This window comes from Crocodylus siamensis, chromosome 12 (assembly GCF_052110815.1).
Source record: "Crocodylus siamensis isolate JL-2025a chromosome 12, ASM5211081v1, whole genome shotgun sequence".
Lineage (NCBI taxonomy): Eukaryota > Metazoa > Chordata > Crocodylia > Crocodylidae > Crocodylus > Crocodylus siamensis.
In genome coordinates this window covers 13,048,872-13,073,336 of record NC_143406.1, presented here as the reverse complement: position 1 = coordinate 13,073,336, position 24,465 = coordinate 13,048,872, and the positions used below count along the sequence as shown (strand labels likewise).

The following is a 24,465-nucleotide window of genomic DNA, read 5'->3' as shown; positions in this document are numbered from 1 at the left end:
ATCAGCCAGCAGAGGAGAAACACCTCTCTGCTGAGCTCAGCCAAGAACACCTTGGAGGTAAGGATGACGTTATGGAGATGGCTTGGAGGCCTCTGGTCCTGAGCATGACCTAAAACTACACCCTGCCAGGGCAGGAAGGCCTGGTGGGACTGCTGGTGGCATGGTAGTCCCCATGCAAATACCAGAAGTGATCAACTCCCTGGTGGAAAGCAGGCTGGGGCATCTTAATCTCAGCCCCCACCTTCAGGTTATATAAAGCAGGGAAGGCCAGGTAGGCTTCTTGAAGTGCCTGAGCCTGCTGGGGTGAGTGATCTTGCGGGGCCAGGCACACTTTGAAAATCACCTGAGCCGAGAATGGGGGACCCCCGAACCCTGTGAGCAGGCAAGCAACTTAGACCTGACCCAAGGTACCCAACTGATCTAGGCTGGGGCCAGGACCCAGAGAGTGGTCAAAAGGACCAGGGGCCCACCGCAAGCAATGCCCAGAGAGCAAGAGGCTTGGGATCCCGACTAGCCTGAGATGGGGACAGGGCTTAAGGGGGAGCCAAAGTTCCCAGAGAGGGAACTCAAATGGTTGAAGAGTACAGCTGAGTTTAGCTGCCTGGGATGTCATCTGTGAGGTTTGGGCCACAGTGTAGGGGTGGAATAGAGCTGCAGATATCCCCCTGAACTTCAGGGTTCAAAATGGGCAGCTTCTCATCTAAGTAATATCTTAATACTATTACAGCAAGGCATGGCAGGTGAGTGAGGTGGGCAGCTGACCCATAGACAGAAGGCGGGTTGGTGCTTCCACTGGGTATGAAAGCTTGCCCCTGTCACAGGGTTGTGTTGTATGTGAGAAAATATGATATTCCATTCTGCTTCTATGTACAGAACTAGCTGCCTAAGCAAATTGGTTCTGCAGGGATGAGAAGTTGTGTGGGAGGCTATAACACCTTTGCTTATTCAACTACAATCTCAAGAGTACCCAGAGTAGGGTCTTTTACCTCAACTGACCTGCCATGCCTTGGTGTTAATGGAACTCTAAGGAGGGGGTCAGTGGTGTAATGATGGATTTCCCACTAGGGTCTGGGTGTGGTAGACAGTGGGGCTCTGTCTCCCTTACTCCGCAGCCATAAGGCAACCATAGGTGTTGAGGCATTATGGTCATGTGCTGTAGCTTTGGCTATATCCAATCCCAGTGTTCGTCATCAGGATGTCCCGACTCCTGCTTCTTTAGTGGATTGGCAGCCTGGTCAGATAGTATTTCTCTGGCCCACTTGTGGCTGTCAGCCTGCTCCCTACTCTCTAGGACCTGCACACCCAGGTGGGCCTTAGGTAAAGGGCCACTGAGGCCCTGGCCTCTGTGGCCTCTCTAAATCAAAGCCAGTGTTATTAAAAAAAACAACCAACAACAACACAAAAGCCTCTACTGTGGAGGAACTAACAATTAAGGCCAAGTGGCTTGATTGAGTGTCTTTTGTCATCTTCACTCCCTATGGGAGCTGGCTCCAAGCCAGGCTGGACCCATTGCTCCATCTTCAGCCTGTCGGGGCCTTCTTGCCCTGTGCAAATGGCTCCCTAGGAGCCCTAGCATCCTGCTCTCTCAGTGCCCTGAGACTACCCCTGACCTGGCCTCTGCTGGCCCAGAGGCAGTTCCCCCTCCCCCTGCCGGTACTCTGCATGCCTTTTAAATTTTCCACGGTGGCACCTGTGGCTGATGTCATCAGCTGGGCATTGCCTAGCTTGAAAGGCAGCTTTTAAATCACGGTGGTGGTGCTGCGCATCGCTGCAGCTCTGGCTCTCCCTGTTCTAAAGGTAAGTTATCTCTTTTCCCTGGGGTTCTCTGCTCAAGCTGTTCTGGGTCAGCTGGGGATTTGGGGGTACTTAGGGAATGTGCACCATCCCTTTTGTTACAAAGACTATCCCCCAACATCCTGGAATGTTCCTCAAGGGTCTCACTCTTTGAAGACTCTCTTCACAAACAGTTTTCTTGCTGGGTTTATTGGGGACAACAAGGATAGTATTAGAACACACCTACATTGTTTTATTTTTTAGCTGCTGCTATGTATGAATGTAGATGCAATTGTCTGCACTTCAGCTCTTTTACAATGAGGAGGGGAGCTACTGTGTACTTCATGTTTGTGTGCTTTAAAACACAATGGCTATAACTGTCATAGCCATGAGTCTACAGTTAAGACTCCTAAGACCTTATTTTGGCAACTGAATAAGTGCCTTGAATTTCCAGGTTGAAATTATGCTGCAATCAATTGGAATTTGCATTTGGAAGTTAATCCACTTTTATTTTGATTCCTCCATATAAATTTAGAAGCTTAACTTCAGGTACCCAACTTTAAACATGTAGGTTAAAGGTTCTTGATTCTCCTCTCATGCTTCATATCTATTTAACTCCTGGACTGGGGTGCAGTTACCACTGAATTCCAATAGTATAAGATTAGAACCAAACTCAGTCTTTGGAATAAAGATAGAAAATTAAAACCTTTTCTCACAGCTTCTCTACTTTTTTTTTTTTTTGGGGGGGGTGGTCTCTGTGCATATTTAGGATTTAAGGAAGAAATTAAACTATGCAACTTTATGTAGGGGGCTCTATAGAAACTATCTGCTTTGACCAATTCCAATTAAAGTTCTATATATAAACAATATAAAATATCTTCTCTTTTGAGTTTTGTAAGTTACATGTGGTCACAATGATGATTCCTCTACAGATATACTGAATGCATTATAAGACTTCAGGAAGGGATTACAAAAAAAGATGCAGTACCTATAAACCAAGATTTGCTACTTTGCATGAAAGTTATGTATCACTCAATACATTTAATTCCTACAGTACCTTTGGTATTACTTTGCAACAAAAAATGCTGGACTCTTGTTCTTTACCCTTATTCTTTTTTGTTTGCATCTAAATAAGATGCATTAATGTGTATTAGCCTAATTTGGTGCACAGTATGGGTTCATGTCTACATGCGCACTCCCTTACTGTGCGGTAAAAATGGCTAATCACACCTAAATTTGATACCTGCAAATGCAAATGCAGGTATCAAATTTAGGTGTGATTACTTGAAGTGCATTATCTCATGTGTAGATGTGACCTGGCACTAAATTTAGTGATGGATCTGCCAAGCCACTAGCGGGCCACTCTAAGTCCAACCCCAGGGCTCCTGACTGGGTGCCTCTCCTGCCCCAGGCTAGGCACTCTGTGGCAGCTTCTACCTGCAGGCTATTAAAGCCAGCAGCCATTTTGTGTCCTGGGGCACACACATGGGGACCCTGGAGCACTGCAGGCCCTGTGCCCCCCTGTACAGGACCTAGGCTGCCTCTGCCAGTCCTGTCCCCTTGTCAGAGCTCCTGCTTGGCCACAAGTGTGTTGCAAAGGGCTGCAGCCTGCTGCACCCCCTGACATCTCCTCAGGCTGCACCAAGTCCCGACATCTCCTCAGAGCTGTTGCCTGGCTGTCTCTGGTAGGAGGGCCAACACCTGCTCCCTGCTGCTGCTCACCCCCAGCACTGTTTCCTGTCCTTGCAAGTCCTGTGGTGAAGTGCCTCTGCCACGTGGGTCCTAGTCCCTGGCTCTGCCCCTCTGCTGAGTACTGCTGGCTGCTGTTCATGGCCAGCTACACAAGGACAGCTGCATGGGGACCCAGGGAACTAGTGCAAGTTGCACCACCATGTCCTCCCTGTCGAGAACTATCACCACCCATGTGCACATACCCAAGCCTTCCACCCAGGGTCCCAACTGGAGCCAGAAGGAGGTTGGCAACCTCGTGGCCCTCTGGGAGGATATACGGAGGTCCAGAGGCAGTTTGCATGTAGTAGGTGCTCAAACACCCATATTTATGAGGCCGTGTTGGGTAGGATGCATGCATGAGGGCACTCCTCAATGGGGAGTACCCATAAAAGAGCAAGACAGTGGCTGCAATGGGTGGCTGTGACCAACCACAGTCGTTGGTCCGGTCATGCCCACAAGACCATGCCCTTTATGCAGAAGTTGGCCAACATTTTGGCACCTGGGGACCCAGGCTGCAACCCTGCAATTTACACCAGCCAGGGCAGCCTGGCCAAGGCCCCACCCCACCCTGACCCTTCTGGTGATGACACCTCCCTGGAGGAGGGACCCTCAGGTGTTCAGTGCCCTGCCCACCTCCATGGCTGCTGCATCCACTAGCATTTTGCAGAGCCCAGGCCAGTGGCTGCCTCACCAGCTCCACACCCCCAGACCCTGCCATAAAGTGCAGCCGGCCATGACACCACCTGCCACTACCAGCACCAGCTCTGCCCCAGGTGCGTGCCCTGCACGCTGTGGGCTGAGGACACTGGGCACAGCCAGATGCTGTCACTGACAAGGAAGCCTGCATTGAATCTCCAGCCTCACCAGCACTGGACGCGTGGTAAGTCTTGCACTTTGAGGAGGGCTCTCCCAGTCCCTGGCCCTGGCCCTGGTCCCTGCCTCCCCCCCTCCCTGGCTGGCCTGCCTGTATTCCCCCTGACTCCAGGTTCCACTCCTACCACAGCATGCAGAGAGGAGGAACAGCCCATGTCTCTGCAGCTGGGCAGGCATAGGCCTCTTACACCCAGAGGAAGTTGTTGATGCTGGCAGTGATGTCTTCCTCAGCAGTAAGAGGCAGGGACATGTAATGCTGCCACAAGTAGCTCTCCAGGCAGCAGCAGAGGCTGTGGGATAGCCCGGGCTTGCCCCCCACACCTTCATACCTCAGGGTCCCAAGCAAGGAGTGCAGGTGTGCCTGGGGCACCAAGAGAATCATCAGCAGCAGGACATAGTGGCTTGGGCACCTCTCCACCTGCACAAACAGCTCATCATGCACTGCCCAGAACACAACCAACAGAGGCACAGTAGGCATGCAGTGGCAATGTGGGGGAGGGAGGTGGCCCCGGAGTGCCTCCCCAGAGAGGCAGAGCAGTGGCATAGCCAGCCCCTTGCCCCAGTTGTCCAGGAGCTCTGTGTGCCCTGAGCCTGGGTGCTGTGGGCTGGGCAGCAGCACAGCAATGCGACTGGCCTGCAGGGAGAGAGGGGAGGAGCAGGATCTGGAGTTGCGGTAGCAGGTGCTGCCAGCAGCCTGGCCTGTCCCACCGTGGGAATGAGGTGGGGGAAGCAGGCTGCCTGTGGCCAGCACCCAGCAGGCTGGCGGTCCCAGAGGAGCAAGGGGGGCAGGGAGCTCGGACAGCAGCTAGCTGGCCCTGGGCCTGCCCAGCTGACTTACCATGGTCCCTGGGCACCTGTGTATGGCTGACCCCCAATCAGAGGCTAGGTAGCGCTCGGCCCCTGGTGCAGAGCATCTCATCTCTGGAATGTTGCAAACTTTTACAAAAGGCCTCTGTCTCTTGCCTTTGCAGGGCCAACATCTAGACATGGGGGATGCAGGCTCTGGGTCACTTCACACGCTAAGCCAGCAGCGCACACAAGACTGGACCCTCCTGCTCCAGCAGCTGGTCACAATGGCAGAGGAGTAGGAGGCATGGGAGCAGGCATGGGAAGTGCAGGAGCAAGTCTGGCAGGCAGAGAACATTGCCTGGGAGATCATCTGGGAGGAAGTAAAGGACCAGGCCCAGCAGGAGCACTAGGCACAGATGCAGACCCAAGAACGGGACTGCACTGAGCTGCTCTGGCAGCTGGTGGGCCTCTAGGCCTGGCAGTGGAGGCTGCAGACACCAACTGCTGGACCCTGAACACTCTCCTGGGCCTGGTACTCATGCCTATGACCCCCACTGCCTGTTCCTTGTCTATGGCCCTGCAGGGCCCCTGGGTCCTGCCTGCTGCCCTACAGCAGGCCCCCGCTAGGCCCTGGGAGGAGACCCTTCAGCACCTCCAGCCTGCCAGAGCCCTTAGACCAACCCCTGCCCCAGGTCCCCTGCCACCCAGCCCCCCTGCCTGGGTACAGGCCTGCCACTTGTTCCGGCTCCATGCAGGCGTGGAGCCACAGCAGCCAGCAGTAGGGAGAGGACCCCACACCAGCCCCACTGGCCATGAACAGCCCCAAGCAGAGGGGGAGCCACCCACACCGGAGGACCAGCAGCTGCCATCCCCCTGGGACATGTGCACCCATGGAGGAACTGGCCAAAGCTGGGATACTGGGGCCTGTGCCCATGCTCTGCCCTCTAGGTACCTCTACCCCATGGCTGCCCACTCTGGGACTCAGATAGAGACTAAGACTATTGTAAATAGTGTGCACTTTTGAAAGTAGGTTTTTTATTGTTGGAGGGTGGTGGAGGGGCTCTGTTGGCTGAGGGAGGAGGGGGCTTTGTGTGTTGCGGAGGGGAGGAGGGATGGGGGGGTCTATGTTGTGAGGGTAATAAAGCTTTTTTGTCTCAAATATGTTGTGCCTGGCCTGAGAGTGATACTGGAGGTGGGCAGGGGGTAGGGGGTGTCTTGGCAGTGGGGCAGGTGCACTGGAGCAGGGAGTGCAAGAGGGGGTTGGGCAGACCTGCTGCAGCCAGTGCCCTGGCCCCCCACTGGTGGGTGTGTGGCTGTCCTGGAGTGGGGGGGAGGGCTCCTACAACCAGCAGGGCCAGTCCCATGGCCAGCAGGAGTATGTTTGTTGCACTGTTTTTTGCTGGCAGGGCTGGGGCTGGAGCAGCCATGGCGTGGGGAAGCAGGATGGGCAAGGAGGGAGCTGCCACATGCTGCCCTTGTGCTGGGCACACTACTTCTGGGCAGGGAAGGGGTTAGCCAGGGTTCAGAGTGTGGACCTGGCTTTCCAAGATGGCTGCCAAGTGCTGGCAGCATGTTTTGGCTTCAACATGGTGGACAGTTCCTGGCAACCATGTGGCCAGGGGCTGGAGCTCCCCACAGTGGCCACAGGGGCACATGACAGGGCTGGGGGGACTTGACGCTAGATTTTGTGCCAAGTTTCTCCACGTGTAGACACCTGCCAAAATCGCTGCTAAATTTAAGCACTAAATTAGGCTTATGCACAGTAAATGTAGTTGCACTTAAATGTACGTATAGAACGCACCCTTTGTGTTGTATTTTTATGCCTTGATAATTGATAAGCTTGTTGATGGAGTAAAGTTTTATTCAATTTGAGAAAGGGTGGCCAAATCCAGCACACAGGAAAGACATTAGCATCTATCATAGCAGTTAATAGGCTGATAGCGTTTTATCATTGTTTTCCTAAATGTGTTTCCTTTGCTACTTCTCAGTATTTGAAGATGAACGTCCCTGTCCTCCTACCAGTCAGAGAGTGGAGCATGGCTGTACAATTTTCAGAAACATCTTGCTTGCACCTCCTCCAGCTAATTATCTGTCCTTTCTGCTTGTGGATGAAGTAAGCAAAGTAAGAATATACCCTAGATAAATATCTTTAATTTGTCTTAAGCAAGTGGGATATTTTATCCATCAGTTTTCTGAGATACTTCCCTGTATCAATGCTCGTAGTACATCTTTGCAAAATAATCATGTTTTATGAGCCTGCGTACCAAATGTGCTACTCCATAGTGATGATGATAATGGAAAAAAACCCAAATGCCTAGCTGTCACATTAGAAAATATAATTACTGGCTGCTGGCAATTAGAATTTGCCATGGCCATATTAATAAATGTTCACTAGTTAGGGTTGCAGTTGCTGGCATGTTTGTCCCTCCAGGAGACCATGTTAATCATCCACAGATATAAGTAAATATGAATTCTTTCAAGACCTGAAGAAATATGGAATCCCACAGAATTGTTTTAGTATAAAGAAGAAAATAAATAGGAATATATCATCTCAAAATGCAGGGTGAGCCAGATCTTGTGCTTTATTTCAAGTGAGAACTTCCAAATGCTAATAGAAATAGTACTGGGTGCATCTACATATACCCCTAGGGCACTGTTGTTACTGTGCCATCATTTAGTACATCCTTTTGGAAGTACTAAATGATGCTACAGTGATAGACCATACTGCGCTGTGCATCTGGCGCATGGTTATTTTTAGCCACTACATCGCTGTAGCAACGCACTATAGTTAGGGAGCGTTGTGCCTGCCGATGCTACATTGCTGTAGCGCATTGCTATGATGACATAGCGTCCTGTGTAGATGCGCCGACTGAGGAGTAGAACATAATCACTTCCAGGTTAATAGGAGATAATGTCAGAACGCTATGGTGACCTGCTGTTGGCTTGCATTTTCATAAAAAGATTTGCAGGTCACCTCAGAACTTCACATAATGTCTTTCTGACGGATTTGGGGGAATGGATGGGGAAGGAACTGCACACAATCTCGTGCTTGACATGAAGTTCACACATCTTACCACACTTATAATAATAAGAAAATTGTAATAATATGATGCTATTAATAATGTACTAATTTCTTCTGACACAAAATGGAGTTATTCAAACATCCATGATTATTGTCCAGAGACAAACCTTAAAAAAGTTAGTGGGTAAAAAAACGCTAAGAGTTTGTTTTGGAAGATTGTGAAGTACATTTGAATGGTTGTCCCAGAACTGAATAATTTAGTCAGTGGCAGAAAAGCAACAGTGCTTGGTAGGGTGATATGTGTTCAGGCCAATCTTGGGACTTTTCTGTTCCAGAATAAACACAGACCCAACTTGTCCCAGGACAAATGCAGTGTCTGTTCCTAGCCTGACTGATGACCATTTCTGTGATCCTTTGTAGCACCTTCAAAGCATAGGCAAAGGCACTTGTCACTGTAGATTACCATTATTCCTTGAATCAGACAGCAATGAATCGGCTGTAGAGGCAGGCCCAGAGTGCCAACACAATATTTAATGGGTAAAATAGTGGGGATCCTTTGTGTCCTATCTCAACAGTGCTTGAGGAAAGCAGCCTTAAAGAAAACACCTTAGGCTCAGGAGATCCAGTTCTGGTGCAAACTCTGACAAATTTTTATATCTATCTGTGTTTTGGTTTCTTATGTGTAAAATGGAAATGGTAATGATTAGAGGTGCATCAATACATCAGTCCATATTGTATCAACACCAGCGAAAGGAAAATTGACATTATCGGCAATCAACTTTTTTGGCTGGTGTGGCTGATAAAGTTGCAGATAAATGTCACGTGCATGCTCATAGCTGCAGCATACACATGGCCAGCCTGGCAGCTTGGAGAGCAGCGTCTGGCTGGTATGTCTGTTGCGGGGAAAGGGTGCTGGGAGGGAAGAGTCATGGAGGGGGCAGATCGAGGCCCCTGCAGTAAGGGAGGGAATGAGACTGGGGAAGAGGCAGGTGCTGCCCAGCCAGAGCAGGGCACAGGACTGAGCTGTGCAGCTTATCCAGGGGGCACAGGAAGAGGGAGGCAGGTCCCACCACTACACACACCCCTGGGGACGGCATAGGGCGCACGTACTCTCTGGATCTGTGTGTGAGGCATGGGTGGGTTGCCACTGCAGGCTGGGGCTGGGGGCAGTGCTGAGCTCTTCCTGGTCGGGGAGCTGAGCCGCGGCTGTGCTTGGGGTGGGCAGCAGTGGCACTAGGAGGAGGGCTACATGGGATCTATGGAAAACTCTGGGGGCAGCCTATGTGGGCTGCCTCCCGCCCCACCGGGTTGGTGATCTAGCGCAGGGGATGGGGAAGCAAAACGTCGAAACAGCATCAAAACAGCCTTTCTGTTTCAATGGAGCAGAACAGCTGTTTCAACTTGAAATGAAATTCAAAATTGAGTACTGTTCCAATGAAACTCAAGGTGAAACAGAAAGGTGCCATTTTGCACAGCCCTACCAGGCAGTTGCTGTGATTCTGACTCAAGCCCTGACCCAGTAACAGTGTCAAAGCTGCAGCTGCTACCTGCCCCCCATCCCCCACAATTTACCTTCACTCCAGCTGTAGCCCTGCCCCAGCCTGAGACACAGAGCACATGCTTGCTCCAGCCCCAGCCTGGCCCAGTAACTGTTGGTGGCAGCGGCAGAAGCTCCAGTTGGAGCCTAGAGCCCAGGCTGGAACTGCTGCCACTGCCACTCCTGGGGCTTAAGTAAACACATGCTTTGTGTCCCAGGCTGAAGCAGGGCCAGGGCCAGAGCCAGAATGAGGGTAAGTGACAGGGGATGGGGGGAGGCACAGGGGAGCAGAGGCTGTAGTGGGGTCAGGAGAGGTGGGAGGTAGACAGGGGACAGAGGCTGCAAGGGAGGCCATCTAGAGGGGCAGCACTAGGGGGAGGGCAGGTATTAGGGGGTACAGAAATAGGGAGGTGCAGGTGCCAAGGGGCAGGCAGCACAGGGGGCAAGTGGTTGGAGGTACAGGCAATAGGTACAATATGGCGGGGTGCAGGGTTCAAGCTGCTTGACTCCCCCACCATCTGTCCTGTGCCTTCTCCCCACTGCCTGCTTCCTTGCCACTGTTTTCCCTACTGCAGCAAGCAGTTAGGGGAACAAATTTAGGACATCTCTCCAATAATTAGATTCTACTCATGGAAATTTGTAACAAATTTATAAATATACAATAAGCATTTATAAATTATAAATGTACAGAATCTAATTATTGTGATTCTTAAATTCAGAGTTGTCTTGGCTTTGGACAAGTATGGTATTTATCTGGAAGGCTATTTAAAACAATGATTCATATCCTTAGGACTTCCAAAAAATAATTGAAAAGTAATCTCTTCAACTCTCTTGAAGTTTAAAAATACTAATCTAATCAGATAATGGGGGCCAAATTCTATAATAATTTCTATGCGGAAACTAAAAGGAAGATGTTAATATAAAATACGGTTAGATTTTTTAAAAGCGTTTTTCTTAAGATTTGTTAGAAGTTGATAGGGCAAAGACCAATGGCTTGAAGTTAAAGATGAAAAATTCAGGGTAAAAGTCTTAACAGGTAGGGCAGCTGTGGTTGGGAGCACAGCAGAGTGAGTGGATGAGGCATGATCACTGCCTTCAGATACAGATGAGATTAAACCTTACTGGGAATGAAGCAGCCAGTAATCCTATAAATGCAGGCACAGGTAAGAAGGATTGGACTGGATGACCAAAATTCTCTGAGCTTTTTAAAATATAATGCTGTATAAACTGCCATATTCCTTATTGTGATTTGGCCCAAGAAAATGTTAAGATATTATGATTTTTGTAGTAGTGGGGGCTTAATTTTCCTTCAGGAATTAATGGTATGAAGGTATAGTGGATTCTGAACCATATATACAAATCAAAAACGACCAAATCCAAGTGGTGATGACTTTGCATTAGTAATTATTTTCACTTATCAGTACAGAGGAAAACACTAGCACATCATAAATTACAACTCAGTTTTTTGGCGGTTAATATATTTTCTTTTTTCTGCTCTAGAAAGGAGGCAGAAAGCCAAGTGGCAGAATATCTGCTGAGAAAGCTGAGAAGATGACAGTCTTGCAAGAGAAAATTGGAGACAGCAGGTATGTGTGAATCAATGTTCCTGCTGCTCAGCTGGAGGATGCTTTCCACTTCAAGCAGTGCTTACCTCCCTGAAAAAAGCCACTGCCAACCAGCTCTTTTATTTTGGGTAATGAACTTGGTTTCTCTTAGTTGCCCACTGCCATAATTTTCATATAATATTGTCCTTCATGCTTTTATGTCAATACATTTCTCTTTCTTTAGCTTATTTTGGGCTGGATACACTTGTGTGAACTTGATTTGTATGTGATTTAACTGATGCATGCATATACCTGAAGAACTTAGTCAGGAAGTGTGTATATACCTTTGGTTTAATTCCTGTTTTAAAATCAGATTTGCCTTTAGTTTTCATCTTTAAAATGCATAAGTAAAAGATTAGATCACTTTCAAAATTGCCACCAGATTAGTAGGTTGCATATTTACCAAACTTCCTGGGAGAATTTTGCAGCTGGCAAAGGTAGGTATCTTAAGTCTAGTTTGGATGTATACTCAAAAAGCAGTCATGTATTGCCATCAGGATAGATGTACATTGAGAATAATAGGGATGGGGGGTACTGTTTATGAAAAAATAACTGCTCTCCTTGGGATTCTAGGCAAGTAAAGTTTTGCAGAGCTGGTTTAGACAAATGTGATCGTATAGGGATCATATTTCTTAAGGTGCACAGAAAATTAATATGGAGAGATGGACTTTTTTCAGAAAATTCAGAATTGATCTAGAGAATGAAAAGAAGATATGCTGTATCAAGTTTTGTGCTCTTGATATGTCAAAAAAGACTCTGCTTACAACAGATCTTAGTGATCGTTCTCCTCTTTCCTTCTTTTGCTTTCTTGATGGGGCGGCTAAATGCTCTGTCAGGGTGGTGGTGGATGGGTCATATTCGACCTGGGGAGAAGTGGGCAGCGGAGTCCCCTAGGGCTCGGTTCTTGGGCCCGCGCTGTTCAATCTCTTTATCAGTGATTTGGACAGTGGGGTGAAAAGCACCCTGTTTAAATTCGCTGATGATACCAAAATTTGGGGTGAGGTGAGTCCGCTAGTAGGGAGGGAAAGACTGCAGCAAGACCTGGATAGGTTACAGGGGTGGGCTAGCAAAAACAGAATGCATTTCAATACTGGCAAGTGCAGGGTGCTGCACTTGGGCAGTAGTAACCAGCAGCACACTTATAAGATGAGAAACTCCCTTCTTGAGAGCACGGAGGCAGAAAGGGATCTTGGAGTCATTATTGACTCCAAGATGAACATGGGCCGACAATGCAAGGTCACGGTTGGAAGGGCTACCCAGACCTTGTCGTACATCCACAGGTGCATCTCTAGCAGGGACAAGGAAGTGATCCTCCCCCTCTATGCAACCCTGGTCAGGCCACAGCTGGAGTACTGTGTCCAGTTCTATGCGCCCCACTTCAGGAGGGATGTGGACAACATGGAGAGGGTCCAGCGGAGGGCCAGCCGCATGATCCAGGGACAACAGGGCAGACCCTAAAATGAGAGACTGCGGGACCTGAACCTGAATCATGCTCTGTGATTGCAGAGGAGCTGGGGATGGGAGCTCCCTGCTGCTGGGGCAAGTGGACATTGTTCCAGCCTGGGCTCCGCCATCAGCCCCCAACTTGGCAGCAAGCAGCTCCTAGGGACAGGGAGCAATCTCTCAGCCCCTGCTGCAATCACAGCGCTGGGGCCGAAAGCTCTCTGCATAATGAGCGTTCCCCACCCAGCCTGGAGCTGCCTGGGACTGCCCTGGACCGGGCCAGTTTCTGGGCAGCTGCAGGGTGCATGGGGAAGTCTGCACATGCAGCCCAAAGTTGGCTGGAAGCTGTCCCTTTTCAGGCAGTTCCCAGCCAGCTCTGTGCTGCATGTGCAGACTGGGACGGTTCCCAGCCAGCCTGGTGCTATGCGGGGAAGTCTGCACATGCAGCCTGGAACTGGCAAGAAACTGCTTGATACTTCCCTGCGCAGTCTGGGCTGGCCAGGAACTGTCCCAGTCTGGGCCAGGTACCAGACCCACAGCTTTTTCCCAGCCCCATGCCCTGATCAGGCAATGGAGGCACGAGGCTTTGAAAGAGCTGTGGGGGAGGGGCAGGTCCCAGCCCTCTGCTCCAATCTGCTGGTGGGGGAGCTAGCAGCAAGCCCCTGGCTGGGCAGGGAATCCTTGCCTATCCAGGAGCTCACCACCAGCTGCCGCACCGGCAGATCGGGGCGGATGTTGGGACTTGCCCCTCCCTCGGAAGTCTTTCCAAGCCCCCTGCCCCTGATCAGGGAGCCAGGGTCCAGAGCTCCCTGCTGCTGGGGCAGGGGAGCTGACACTGAAGCCTGCCAGCAGGCAGCTCCTGGGAGCAGGGGGCAGATTCCCAGCCCCCACTGGGAGATAGCTTTTTCCTGGCCCTGTGCTCCCTGCCAGCCCCTGGGCTAGCCTAGAGCTGGGCTGGTTTTGTGAACACACTAAAAACAATTATGCTGGTAAGCAAAGTCCAGGTAAATGAACAGTAGACACAAAGGATGAATTTAAGGGGCAGCTCACAAATTTATTAATTTGACATGAAGGGTGACCACAGTGCACCTGTCCTCAATTCTCAGACATTTAGCTAGGCCTTGTATGGTTTTATAGACCATATAACCCATACTTTAGGTTATACCTTCTTTGGCCTTTCCCAGTGAGTTTGCTAGCATGTGAATTCCTATCTTTCAGTTCCAGGATGGAGTAGGATACATAGTCAAGAGGGGACATGAATCTGTGAATACTTCTGTGGCACAGAGTCTACCAGTGGAATCCTAAGTAAATCTTTTGTCTCTAGAAGCCAGCTGCTTTAGCCTTTTACTGTCCTGAACAACTGCTACAATTAGCAATGAGTGAAACTGTCTCATTTTTTCTGCTATAAATCTTTCAAGCTCTGTTCTTTTAAATCCAAAAGGAAGCATACAGTAGGGCTGTGTGAAGCTTCAGTCCCTGATTTGATTCGGTGGAGAATCAACCCCATTTGGTGGCTAAGTCTCTGAATCTGAATCGAATCAGAGGATCCTTTAATCTCTCCAAATCGATTTGGACAAGTTTGGCAATTCAGATGTAGATACAGCTTTAAATGCTTTTTCTACATACCTCTAGGTAGCAAAGGCTCTGAATGCTGTGGTACTGGGGCAGATGCAGCAGTCCGCAGAAGCACGGGGGCTCCAGCAGACCTGGAAGTGGACCAGAAGCACTTCCAGGTCCACTGGGGAGCATGCAAGCCCCCTGCAACCCATCAGCTTGGCGACTGGTGCCTCCTGGGTCTGGGGGGCAGGGGCACCTGGGGTCCCCCTGTGGCTGATTCCCAGGCCGAGAGATTTCAGGGGGTTCACTGCCAAGCATGCTGGAGAATCCCCCACACTGCTGTGGGACACTCCATGCACTGCATGGGACACTGTAGCAATCACAAGCTGCACTGCTACCTCAAGGTAGGTCGAAAAGACTTTCAAAGCTGTGTCTATGTCCAAATCGCTGATTCATTGAATCAGCGTCAAATCGTCAGATTCGGATTCAGCCGAATCGAGTCGGGGAGAGTGGTCCGAATCAACACATCGAATCACTGTCCCTGATTCAGGCTGAATCCGAATTGAATAGGGCCTGTTTCACACACCCCTAGCACACAGCTTTTCTACTACAGCTAACAAGTGGGAGAAAAAGGCAGCTAAAGTAATAGGAGGCTATTGCAGAGTTTGAATTGTTTGGAGGGATGGAGGGAGTGGGCTGCAGATTGCAAGAGCTAATCAGCCTGTCTGGTCCCCCTAGCCCAGTCAATTAGAGCTGAAGGATTCAAAGAAACTCAGAAACCTTGTTCCTGATTTGCCAAGCATGTCTTGTTACCTTCTCCCTTTCCTTCCAGGTTCTATGTCCTACTCTTGCACATCCAACTAAGAGCTCTCCCTCCTTCTCCTTTTCCCCCATTATGAAAGGAAGGGGTATTTTTTAATTGAATAGTCAATACGTAGCTCCAAGTGGTATATTTCTCTTCTCAAAACTAAGATTTAACAACCATAAAACATGTCTCTATCCAAAGCATTCCCCTCTTTAGAGATTCTGTTTTTCTTGAAAACTTGGTTTCTACCACAGCCTTGATGGTTTCAATCAGCCTGACAAGTAATTATGACACAGACAAGCCAACAGAAGAAATGAATCACTCCTCACAACATCTCTGCTCTGAAGGCATCAGCCTTTGTTCTGTCCCATTGGTCTTCTCTCACTCTCACCCTCTTTGGAGTTGTTTTGAGACTTAGGAATGTCAGAAAAAGCAGAAGAGACAAAAGAGTAGAAATGCCAGGCTTAATATGAAACTATTGAGGCAGTCATTGTAGGATCCTATTTCTGTTTGTGTCAGTCAGACTTGGCAGCCTTCTGTTTATGATAATTCCATTTTTCTCTCTAATTCTATCCCTAGAAGACATACTCTAGACAAGCCGTGAAAAGCTTTTGCATGTTTATAGCTATGTGAATCTTTTGTGCTTCTTTGTTTAGATATAAAGTGGAGATCTTGGTTTATGATTTTCAGAAGCTAAATGTAACCTTCATCTATACTCTTACACTCTGTGTCCTAAGAGAGTACAACAATCCTCTGTATTATATGTTATCAAGAAGTATTTTATATAGGAACTTAAAAATGTGGTGATAAAATGTATATAACTGAAACACTGGCTCTTAACAAACACATTACATCTGCCTCTTTCTTAGATCAAGGTAATTCATTCCAGTACCATTAAATTATGGAGTCTTACTAGTGATACATTTGAATCATTATGTTTAAATTAATTGATGCACTGAAATACTGAGACTCTAGTAGAAATTGGTTCTATTCAATAACAAGATTATCTTCAAAATACAAAGTTATAGATCTGCTTTTTGTTTTTGCCTATATGGGAATTTTAAACACACACACACACACACACACTCTTCTGGCTTGTGTATAGTGCTGTGCTCTTAGAAGCTGCTTTTTGACAGGAGCATCAGGATGTTATCTGTGACAAGTAAAAGTAAAAACAGTTGTTTAAGAGACAAGTTATTGTATTTCACACTTCTTTTATTCAAGAGAAAAATAATAATGCAATATGTCATGGACTTTTCTCTTCAGTAGTCTCATAATACAAATATTCTTGCCCAGATGACCCAGTGGAAAAAATGTATTTAAATGCTATGATGATTTGCACTGGAATAATCACTTCCTAAGTTCAGTACAATAGATCAAACTTCCCTTTTGGCTTCCTTTTGAAAATGTAACAGATCAAAAGTCTAGTTTTCAGAGCCATCTAATCCTTGTGCAACCCTGAAGGCAAATACTAAGCCTTTTCCAAGTTCCATCCACAGATGTGCCTGTGTAAAGGCTGTGGTATGAAATGACAGCAAATAAAATTTCAGCCTAAGTTGCAAATATTAGAGGGAAGTGAAAACTACTGACTCAGAGGATCAGGGCAATGACAGAAAGGCTTCTCATTATAGTTCTTTTCATATGGAGAAGAATGACTGATAAATGAGGTTTCCGTGACATAAAGAGGATGAGAACACAGTTGGATGTTCGTGCAAAAATTATGCTCTCTGTATAAAACAAATAGAAGAATAGGGGATATCTAATTTGCATCTCTTCTTACAGCAAACTGAATAGAGAGACATCCTCTGGAGCAGATGGCAGAGTTGTCATCTGCAAGAGGAAGGTACCGTGTGCACCTTTACCATTATGTTGGTTGTGACAGAGGTGACATTAGCTATAACCAATGTATGGATCATGTGTTGCTGTTTTCCTGCGTCTTATTGTGCATTTAATGCTGATAGCATTCTTTAAAATCTTGATATGAAGGAAGTCTATCATGGAACCTATTTTTCCTATCTTTTTCTATTAGGTATAGTATGCTTTACTATTATTCTTTATCATAGGACCTAGTTCTGCATTTTTAATAGTTTTTCATGTGAGCAGTCATATTAATTTAACTGTCTATGACATGTGATCCTTTTTATGATTAATCATGGTTTCTAGATAGTTTTTTTTTACATCGTCATCTTCAAGAAATTTGAAAAGTCATGAAATGCACAAGGCAGTGTTATATGGAAAACAACACTAAGTAGAGACATAGGAAGACTTCCATCTGAAAAGAAACAGAAAGGTCTTTGGGACTGTTAGTTTAAAGAGGATGCCAGTAAAAGGAGACAGTAAACATAAACTAAATAATAAATGGTACTAAGAAAGTAAATCAGAGGTTCCCATTTACTGCTCCTTATAATATTAGAAAAACTTTGAATGCAATTTGAAAGCAACTAAGTTAAAGTAATAAGGGGTTTATTTTTATTTATTTTATACAACATATAAAGAGACTTCTTTGTCAGTGGGCAATACTGAAGGAAAAACTTACCAGAATTAGATGGTTGTGTAGGAGATTCACAATTACATTTAATAAGTTGAAAAGAAATTGTGCTTGGGATTAACACCCATCTAATTTTGGGTAATAAACCAATCTGCTCACTGGTGGGCATTAGGAAGAAACCTCCCATATTGACAGGTTATTTTCTATTATTGTCTGTTGTCCACTTTTCCCTTCCTCTGAAACATCTAGTTCATAGATTCATAGATGCTAGGTTCAGAAGGGACCTCAGCAGATCAAGTCCAACCCCCTGCCTAGGCAGGAAAGAGAGCTGGGGTCAGATGCCTATCTAGCCTTCTCTTAAAGACCCCCAAGTTAGGGGAGAGCACCACCTCCCTTGGAAGTAGGCCTGTGCAAAGCGGCTAGTATTCGCTTTGGATTCGGCCGATTTGGGGGACAGTGATTTGATTTGCTGATTCGAATCACCGTCCTGATTCAATTCGATTGAATCGCTGAATTAGCCAGGCCAGGCCCATCCCCTGCCCCTTTCCCAGCCTGGCAATGGCTGCCCCACCTGCCCTAGCTCCCAGCACTTGGGGGGGAACCCCCCCAACTCAGTGGGTGCTGCCGGGTGGTGGGCGATCCTTGCTGCCCCCCACCACCCCACACTGCATGGGGGGCTCTGTATGAGCCCCCCTCGGCTCCCCTAGCCCCCTCACAAGTGCCCCACACAGGCCAGCTCCTGCCCTTTAAGAAAAAAAAACTCTGAAGAAACTCCGGGACTCACTGCTTCCGCCGGCAGGGGGTGATCCCCGGTACCCCCCGCCACGTGGGAGGCTCTGCATGAGACCCTGAAGCTCTGAGGCTGCACCAGGAATGGTGAGTCCTGGGCTGGCTTTTTTTTTCCTTAAAGGGCCAGAGACCCGGCAGGTGGGGTACCTGTGGCGGGGCTTGGGGAGCATGGGGAAGATCAAGGGGGCTTGTGCAGAGCCCCCCATGCAGCATGGGTCAGTGGGGGGTGGTGGGGATCGCCCCCCTGCCTGCAGCACCCAGTGAGCACCAGGACTTTTTTTTAAAGTACTGAGCTGGGGCGGGTGGGGGCAGCTATGGAGGGACTGGAGGAGCAGGCGGAGGCATGGGGGGCTCAGAGGGCTTGGCAGGGGTCCCCCGTGGTCCCCTCCCTCCTCCACCATCCCCCCTTCCACCGCCAGTACTTACCAGCTCAGAGTGTCTCGGAGCCATCGGGAACTGTTCGAATCATCAAAGCTCTCTGAATCTTTGCCAAAGATTTGGAGAGCTTTGAATTGATTTGGACCTTTAAATTGGTCCCCTGATTCTAATCGGGCCGAATCTCCTCTGAATCGAATCACCACCCAAAGTTTCGCACAGCCCTACTTGGAAGCCCATTCCAAATTTTGGCCACCCTTGCCATGAAGAAGTTTTTCCTGATATCTAGCCTAACTCTGCTTTCTGTCAGTTTGTAACCATTGTTCCTTGTTACCCCAAGAGGCACCCTGGTGAACAGAGCATCTCCAATTACCTTGCTGTGTCCCCCTAATAAATTTGTAGGCAGTCACAAGATCACCTCTCAGCCTTCTCTTGTGGAGGCTGAAGAGGTCCAGGTCCATCAGTGTCTCCTCACAGGGCTTGTCCTGTAAGCCCCTAACCATACAAGTGGCCTTCCTCTGGACCCTCTTGAGTTTATCAACTTCCTTCTTGAAGTATGGCATCCAAAACTGGACACAGTACTCCAACTGTGGTCTGACCAATGCCGCATAGAGGGGAAGTATCACCTTGGTTCTATTTGTCATGCATTTGCTGATGCATGATAAAGTGCCGTTAGCTTTGCTGATTATTTTGTCACACTGACGACTCACGTTCATCTTGCAGTCCACTATGACTCCGAGATCCGTTTCCGCTTCCGTGCTGCTGAGAGTGTCATTTCCTAGCCAGTAGGTGTGCTGGATATTTTTGCGTCCTAGGTCCAGCACTCTGTAATTGTACTCCATCCTATTGTGTACTGCCCACTTTTCTGACCTGTCCAGGTCTGTCTGCAGTCATTCCCTACCCTCCGGAGTGTGCACTTCACCCCACAGTCATTCACAAACTTGGACAGAGTACACTTCACCCCCCCACATCTAAGTCACTGATGAAGATATTAAAGAGCACAGGTCCAAGGACTGAACCCTGAGGGACCCCACTACCCACATCCTTCCAGGTTGATGCAGACCCATCTACTACCACTTTTTTGGGGTGTGACCATTAAGCCAATTTGCCACCCACTGGACCATGTAAACATCTATGTCACGGCCTCTTAATTTATTTATGAGAATGGGATGAGATATTATATCAAAGACCTTGCTAAAATCCAAGAAAACAACATCTATCTCTACTCCTGCATCTAAGCATTTTGTGACCCTGTCATAAAATGAAATCAGATTGGTCAGGCATGATCTACCTGCTACAAATCCATGCTGGTTTCCCTGCTTTATTATTTTTCCTGCTGGACTCCCACAAATAGGATCCTTTGTAATCTTTTTAAAGACCTTTCCAAGGATAGAAGTGAGACTGACTGGCCTATAATTACTTGGATCCTCCTTCCCCTTTTTGAAAATAGGGACCACATTGGCCCTTTTCCAGACCTCCGGGACCTGACCAGAGCACTACAAGCACTCAAAACACTGTGCCAGTGGTTCTGCAATGACACCAGCCAATTCCTTCAGTACTCTTGGATGCAGCTCATCTGGGCCTGCTGACTTAAGTACAAGTGACTCTGCACCAAGTCAGCATTGACAGTTGGTGAGCTGGTGTCTCTCTGATGCCCATTTAAGAACCCGTTAGGAAACTTATCTTGACCCCTGTTCAAGAACACAGAGGCAAAAGAACTTATTGAATAGCTTAGCCTTGCCTCCCCCGTCTGTCACTAATTGCTCCTTCTTGTTCAGTAGGGGTCCTATACTGTCCTGCGCTGCCTTTTTTTAGGTATGTAGGGAGTAAAAAGACTTTATGGTGTTTTTAATTTGTGTTGCCAGCCTCAGCTCTGTAGTTCTTTGGCTTTTCTAACTGCCTTCCTGCAAGTGTAGGCCAAGTAGGTATACTCTTCCTTGGTAGCTTCCTGAAGTTAGCCTTCCTAAAATCAAGCACTTCTTTCTACTAATTATCTTACCCACCCTACGCCATATGGTGAATTCAATTGATTGGTGGTCACTGTCCCCAAGGTGACCACAAATCTGCAGCTCCCCTACCAGGTCCTCGCCTGTAGCTAACACCAAGTCCAGTAAGGCATTCCCCCTAGTGGGACTGAATACCTCCTGTGTTAGATGAAGGGCCTGCATGCAGGTTAAGAACATACATGAATGGTTGGATTTGGCTGACTGCTCCTCCCAGCAGATGTCGGGGTAGTTTAGGTCCTCCCTGACAACCACATCCCCAGACTGTACGGCCTCTGAGAGCTGCCTCAAGAATTCCAAGTGTAACTTTTCCTCTTGGTGTGGTGGCCTGTAACAGACCCCCACCACCAAGTCCCTTTCCCCTCGACCTCCATGTATCCTAGCCCACAATGCCTCAACTTTCTCCTCCTCTGATCCCATTTTGATTAGGGTAGATGTATAATGCTCCTTTACATAGAGAGCAACCCCACCCCCTGTCCTCCCTGCTCTGTCCCTTCTGTACAACTTGTAGCCCTCAATGTGTACCACCCAGTTTTGGGGAGGGTCCCACCTGGTTTCCATTAGCCCCACTAAATCGAAGTTATTGTCTGCAAGCAGGAGTGCAAGTTCTTTCTGCTTGTTCCCCATGCTCCTAACATTAGTATAGAGGCACTTGAGCCCTCCAAATGGTGCCTTTGGTGCCCACTCATTCTGATGGCCAAAGGGCCCCTTGGTACTTACCTGGGGTGTACTGCTGCATGTCTCGCAGTTTGTAGGTTCTAGACCGTCTCTACTTCCTGCAGTCCCATCCCCCATCCTACTTAGTCTAAGCCAACCTGTAAGAAAAGAGACTCTTACCTTTTTCAGAGAAATGAAGCCCATTGTGCCGCAGGAGGTCCCTTGCATGGAAGTGCAGATCATGGTCCAGGAAACTAAAACCCGCATGATGGCATCAACTCTGGAGCCATGGGTTGACTTCTCTGACACAGGTGATGTGATACCTACTGTGACCGCTGACCAGGAGGATCGATGAGAAGACCACCTGGACCTTGGTCTTCCTAAGCCTGGTCCTCAGAGCCCTGTAGTCACTCATGATATGGTCTGGACTACTCCTGGCCACATCATTTGTTCCCATGTGGATGAGGACCATTGGATAGGTGTCAGAGAGCCAGATGAGGTCAGGAATTCTCGTCATTATGTCCCCAATCCTGGCTTTGGGCAGGCAGCAGATCTCGCGCACCATGGGACCCGGATGACAGATGGATCCCTCTGTTCCTCTCGGCAAGGAGTCACCCACAACGATGACACAGCGTCTCTTCTTCAGCTTACCTGGCCGGCCCTCACCTCGCTCAGTGATGGCATAGGCCCCTCCAGTGCACTTTTCCCCACCGCACACTCCTCCAGTGCAGCCAGGGCCTCATATTTGTTCCCCAACTGCACCGAGGGAACTGTCTTTGTGGTGAGAGGTCTGGCCCTGAGGTGACCATCCTCCACTCACCAGGATCTGCTTCAGGGCATTCCTTCACAGCTTCTCTGCCAGGCATCTTGTCCTGCAGAGAATGTAAGTTACCATCAATCTCTTCTTCAATTGCCCTGACCCCCGCAGCCTGCTCACTTCTGCCAGGATTTCCCTCACCTTCCCCTCCAGGGCCTCAGTCCGGGCACATGTGTGATGGGCACTAGAGCCCCCGGCCCCCACGCTACCCCCAGGTCTCAGAGGTCCCGCCAGGCAACCCCTGCAGACAGGGGGCCAGGGCACTGCCAACCCATCCACAGAACCTGTCTGGGTGGAGGCCTCACACGAGCTCCGGGCCGGAGGCAGCAGCAGGGCAGGGTCACTGGCTGCACTCCGTGTCACCACCCCCATAGTAGCCCCCTCCTCATTCACTTACCTGAAGTCTCTCAGAAGCTCCCATGTACTTCTACACGGTGTGTACTTCTAGCCACGAACTGCCTGCAAACTGCTCCCCTGTTGGCATTCCCTGTTCGCTGGCTCCCTGGTTGCCTGGGGAGTCTCTTTTTATACCCTTCTGGGCCTGGGCTGACTGAGGCCCAGGCAGCAATCACGCAGTCAGCAGTCAACAACCAACAGCCCCTCAGCACTCACTCCCAGCTTCTCAGAGCACACACCTACCAAACAAACAGACAGTCAGCTAAACCAAAGGTACAGGCAGCTGGATCACTTACCTTTCCTGGGCAGGATCTGGTGCCTGGCCTGGCTTCTCCTTCCTCCCTCCTCTTGCCTCCAGCAGCTGCCTGCAAACTGCTCCCCTGTTGCTGTTCCCTGTTCACTGGCTCCCTGGTCACTTTGTTCTGGCCATCAAGCTCTTTAAACATCTTTGAATCTAAAGTTAACCATAAACATCCACCTCAGCTTTTAAAATATGAGTATGTAAATCAGAGAGATCTCTTGTCCAGGTGAGAAGTAATGCCGGGACTGAACAGGCATTATTATTTTGGAAGTCCTTATCATCATAGATGAAGTAATAGCATATCACACAACTTCATGTATAGAGAATAGGGATCAGTGCTGTAAAAGTTTTTATATCTTTAGAGTGACTGAGATAAAAGTACGTCTAGCTCCAAAAAGATTTTAATCATGCCTCTGCTACCAGAGATAATGGCTGGTGGTGGACATGAGGGTTCAGACTGGTATGTTCAACATCATATTGCTTGCTTCATGCTTTTCTATATAATTCATGCTACCTTGTGAGAGAGAAAAAAGATTCAGTCTAATTTCTTTATGGTGGGTCTACAGAACTTCTGTTAGAGCGGTGTTTGGAAAGAAAAGTGTCAGAAATAGAGGTCTGCCAAGACCCTAGAGTTTTACATAAACTATTGTACAGGTTCCTAATACTATAAACGAATGTGGAGAATTGATAAAAGAGCCAAAAACTTGGACTGAAAATGGAAATAAAATTCAAGAGGCAGAGAAGAAAAAAATAGGGTTAGTGGGAGTGAGTGAATGAATCAATTAATTAGGGACCGAATTGTGTGAAGAATTAGGGAGCATTGAGACATTGGAAGGCCTATCAGCTATCTACTTTATCCAGATGATGGATATCAACATATGGATCTTAAAGGTAATGACATTTACCTTAAAGACATTCTTCCCTAAGAAAATGAAACATACAAAATTAATGACAACTTTGGAGAGATGAATATGGAGACAATATATTTGTTTTGTACAATTATTTATATAACAGATCAACATTTAAAGATTAAAGTATGGAAACTGGAATATCAGGAAGTAGATAGTTTAAATATTCTTTATCTGGCTCTCTGCCTTTTTTATATTAAGAAACATATTTTCAGAAGTGGCAGGAACTGACAGTTCAAACTGAAGTCCATGGGATTTCTGGGTGCTCTGTATCTCTTAAATCTGTCATTTCTACCATTATTTATTCATATTGTATTAGTGCTAGGGACCCCATGCCCGAACTAGGGCTCCATTATGCTGGGGACTATACAAACAGAGAACAAAAGAAGATCCCTGCTACAAACTGTAAAATCAGACCCCACAGTGTTTCTAAACATGTTTTTAAACACATAGTCAAAAAAGGGAAAATAAAACATAGAATGTAATACTTATCATCTGACTGGAAATTAATCTGTTACATTTATTTTCAGAAACTAGGGTTAACATACTAGTAGTGATCTTTTTTAAATGATACAAGTCCTGCAGTTTTCTTAATTA

At 47.9% G+C, this 24,465-nt stretch overlaps 1 protein-coding gene and 1 pseudogene across 4 annotated transcripts in view; one reads left to right on the top strand and one right to left on the bottom strand.

The window, feature by feature from the left end:
• Nucleotides 1-24,465, top strand: part of MORN1 (MORN repeat containing 1) — a 159,788-nt gene that overhangs the window by 81,139 nt on the left and 54,184 nt on the right. For 3 of the 4 annotated variants that reach the window (XM_090024699.1, XM_090024700.1, XM_090024697.1), the window contains 2 exons: nucleotides 7,155-7,288; nucleotides 11,226-11,311. In XM_090024699.1, the coding sequence (XP_089880825.1) occupies nucleotides 7,155-7,288; nucleotides 11,226-11,311 (220 nt within the window). The remainder of the gene's footprint in view (nucleotides 1-7,154; nucleotides 7,289-11,225; nucleotides 11,312-24,465) is intronic. The other variant, XM_090024698.1, reaches the window with a different exon arrangement.
• LOC149854653 (uncharacterized) lies at nucleotides 19,009-22,635 on the bottom strand (annotated as a pseudogene).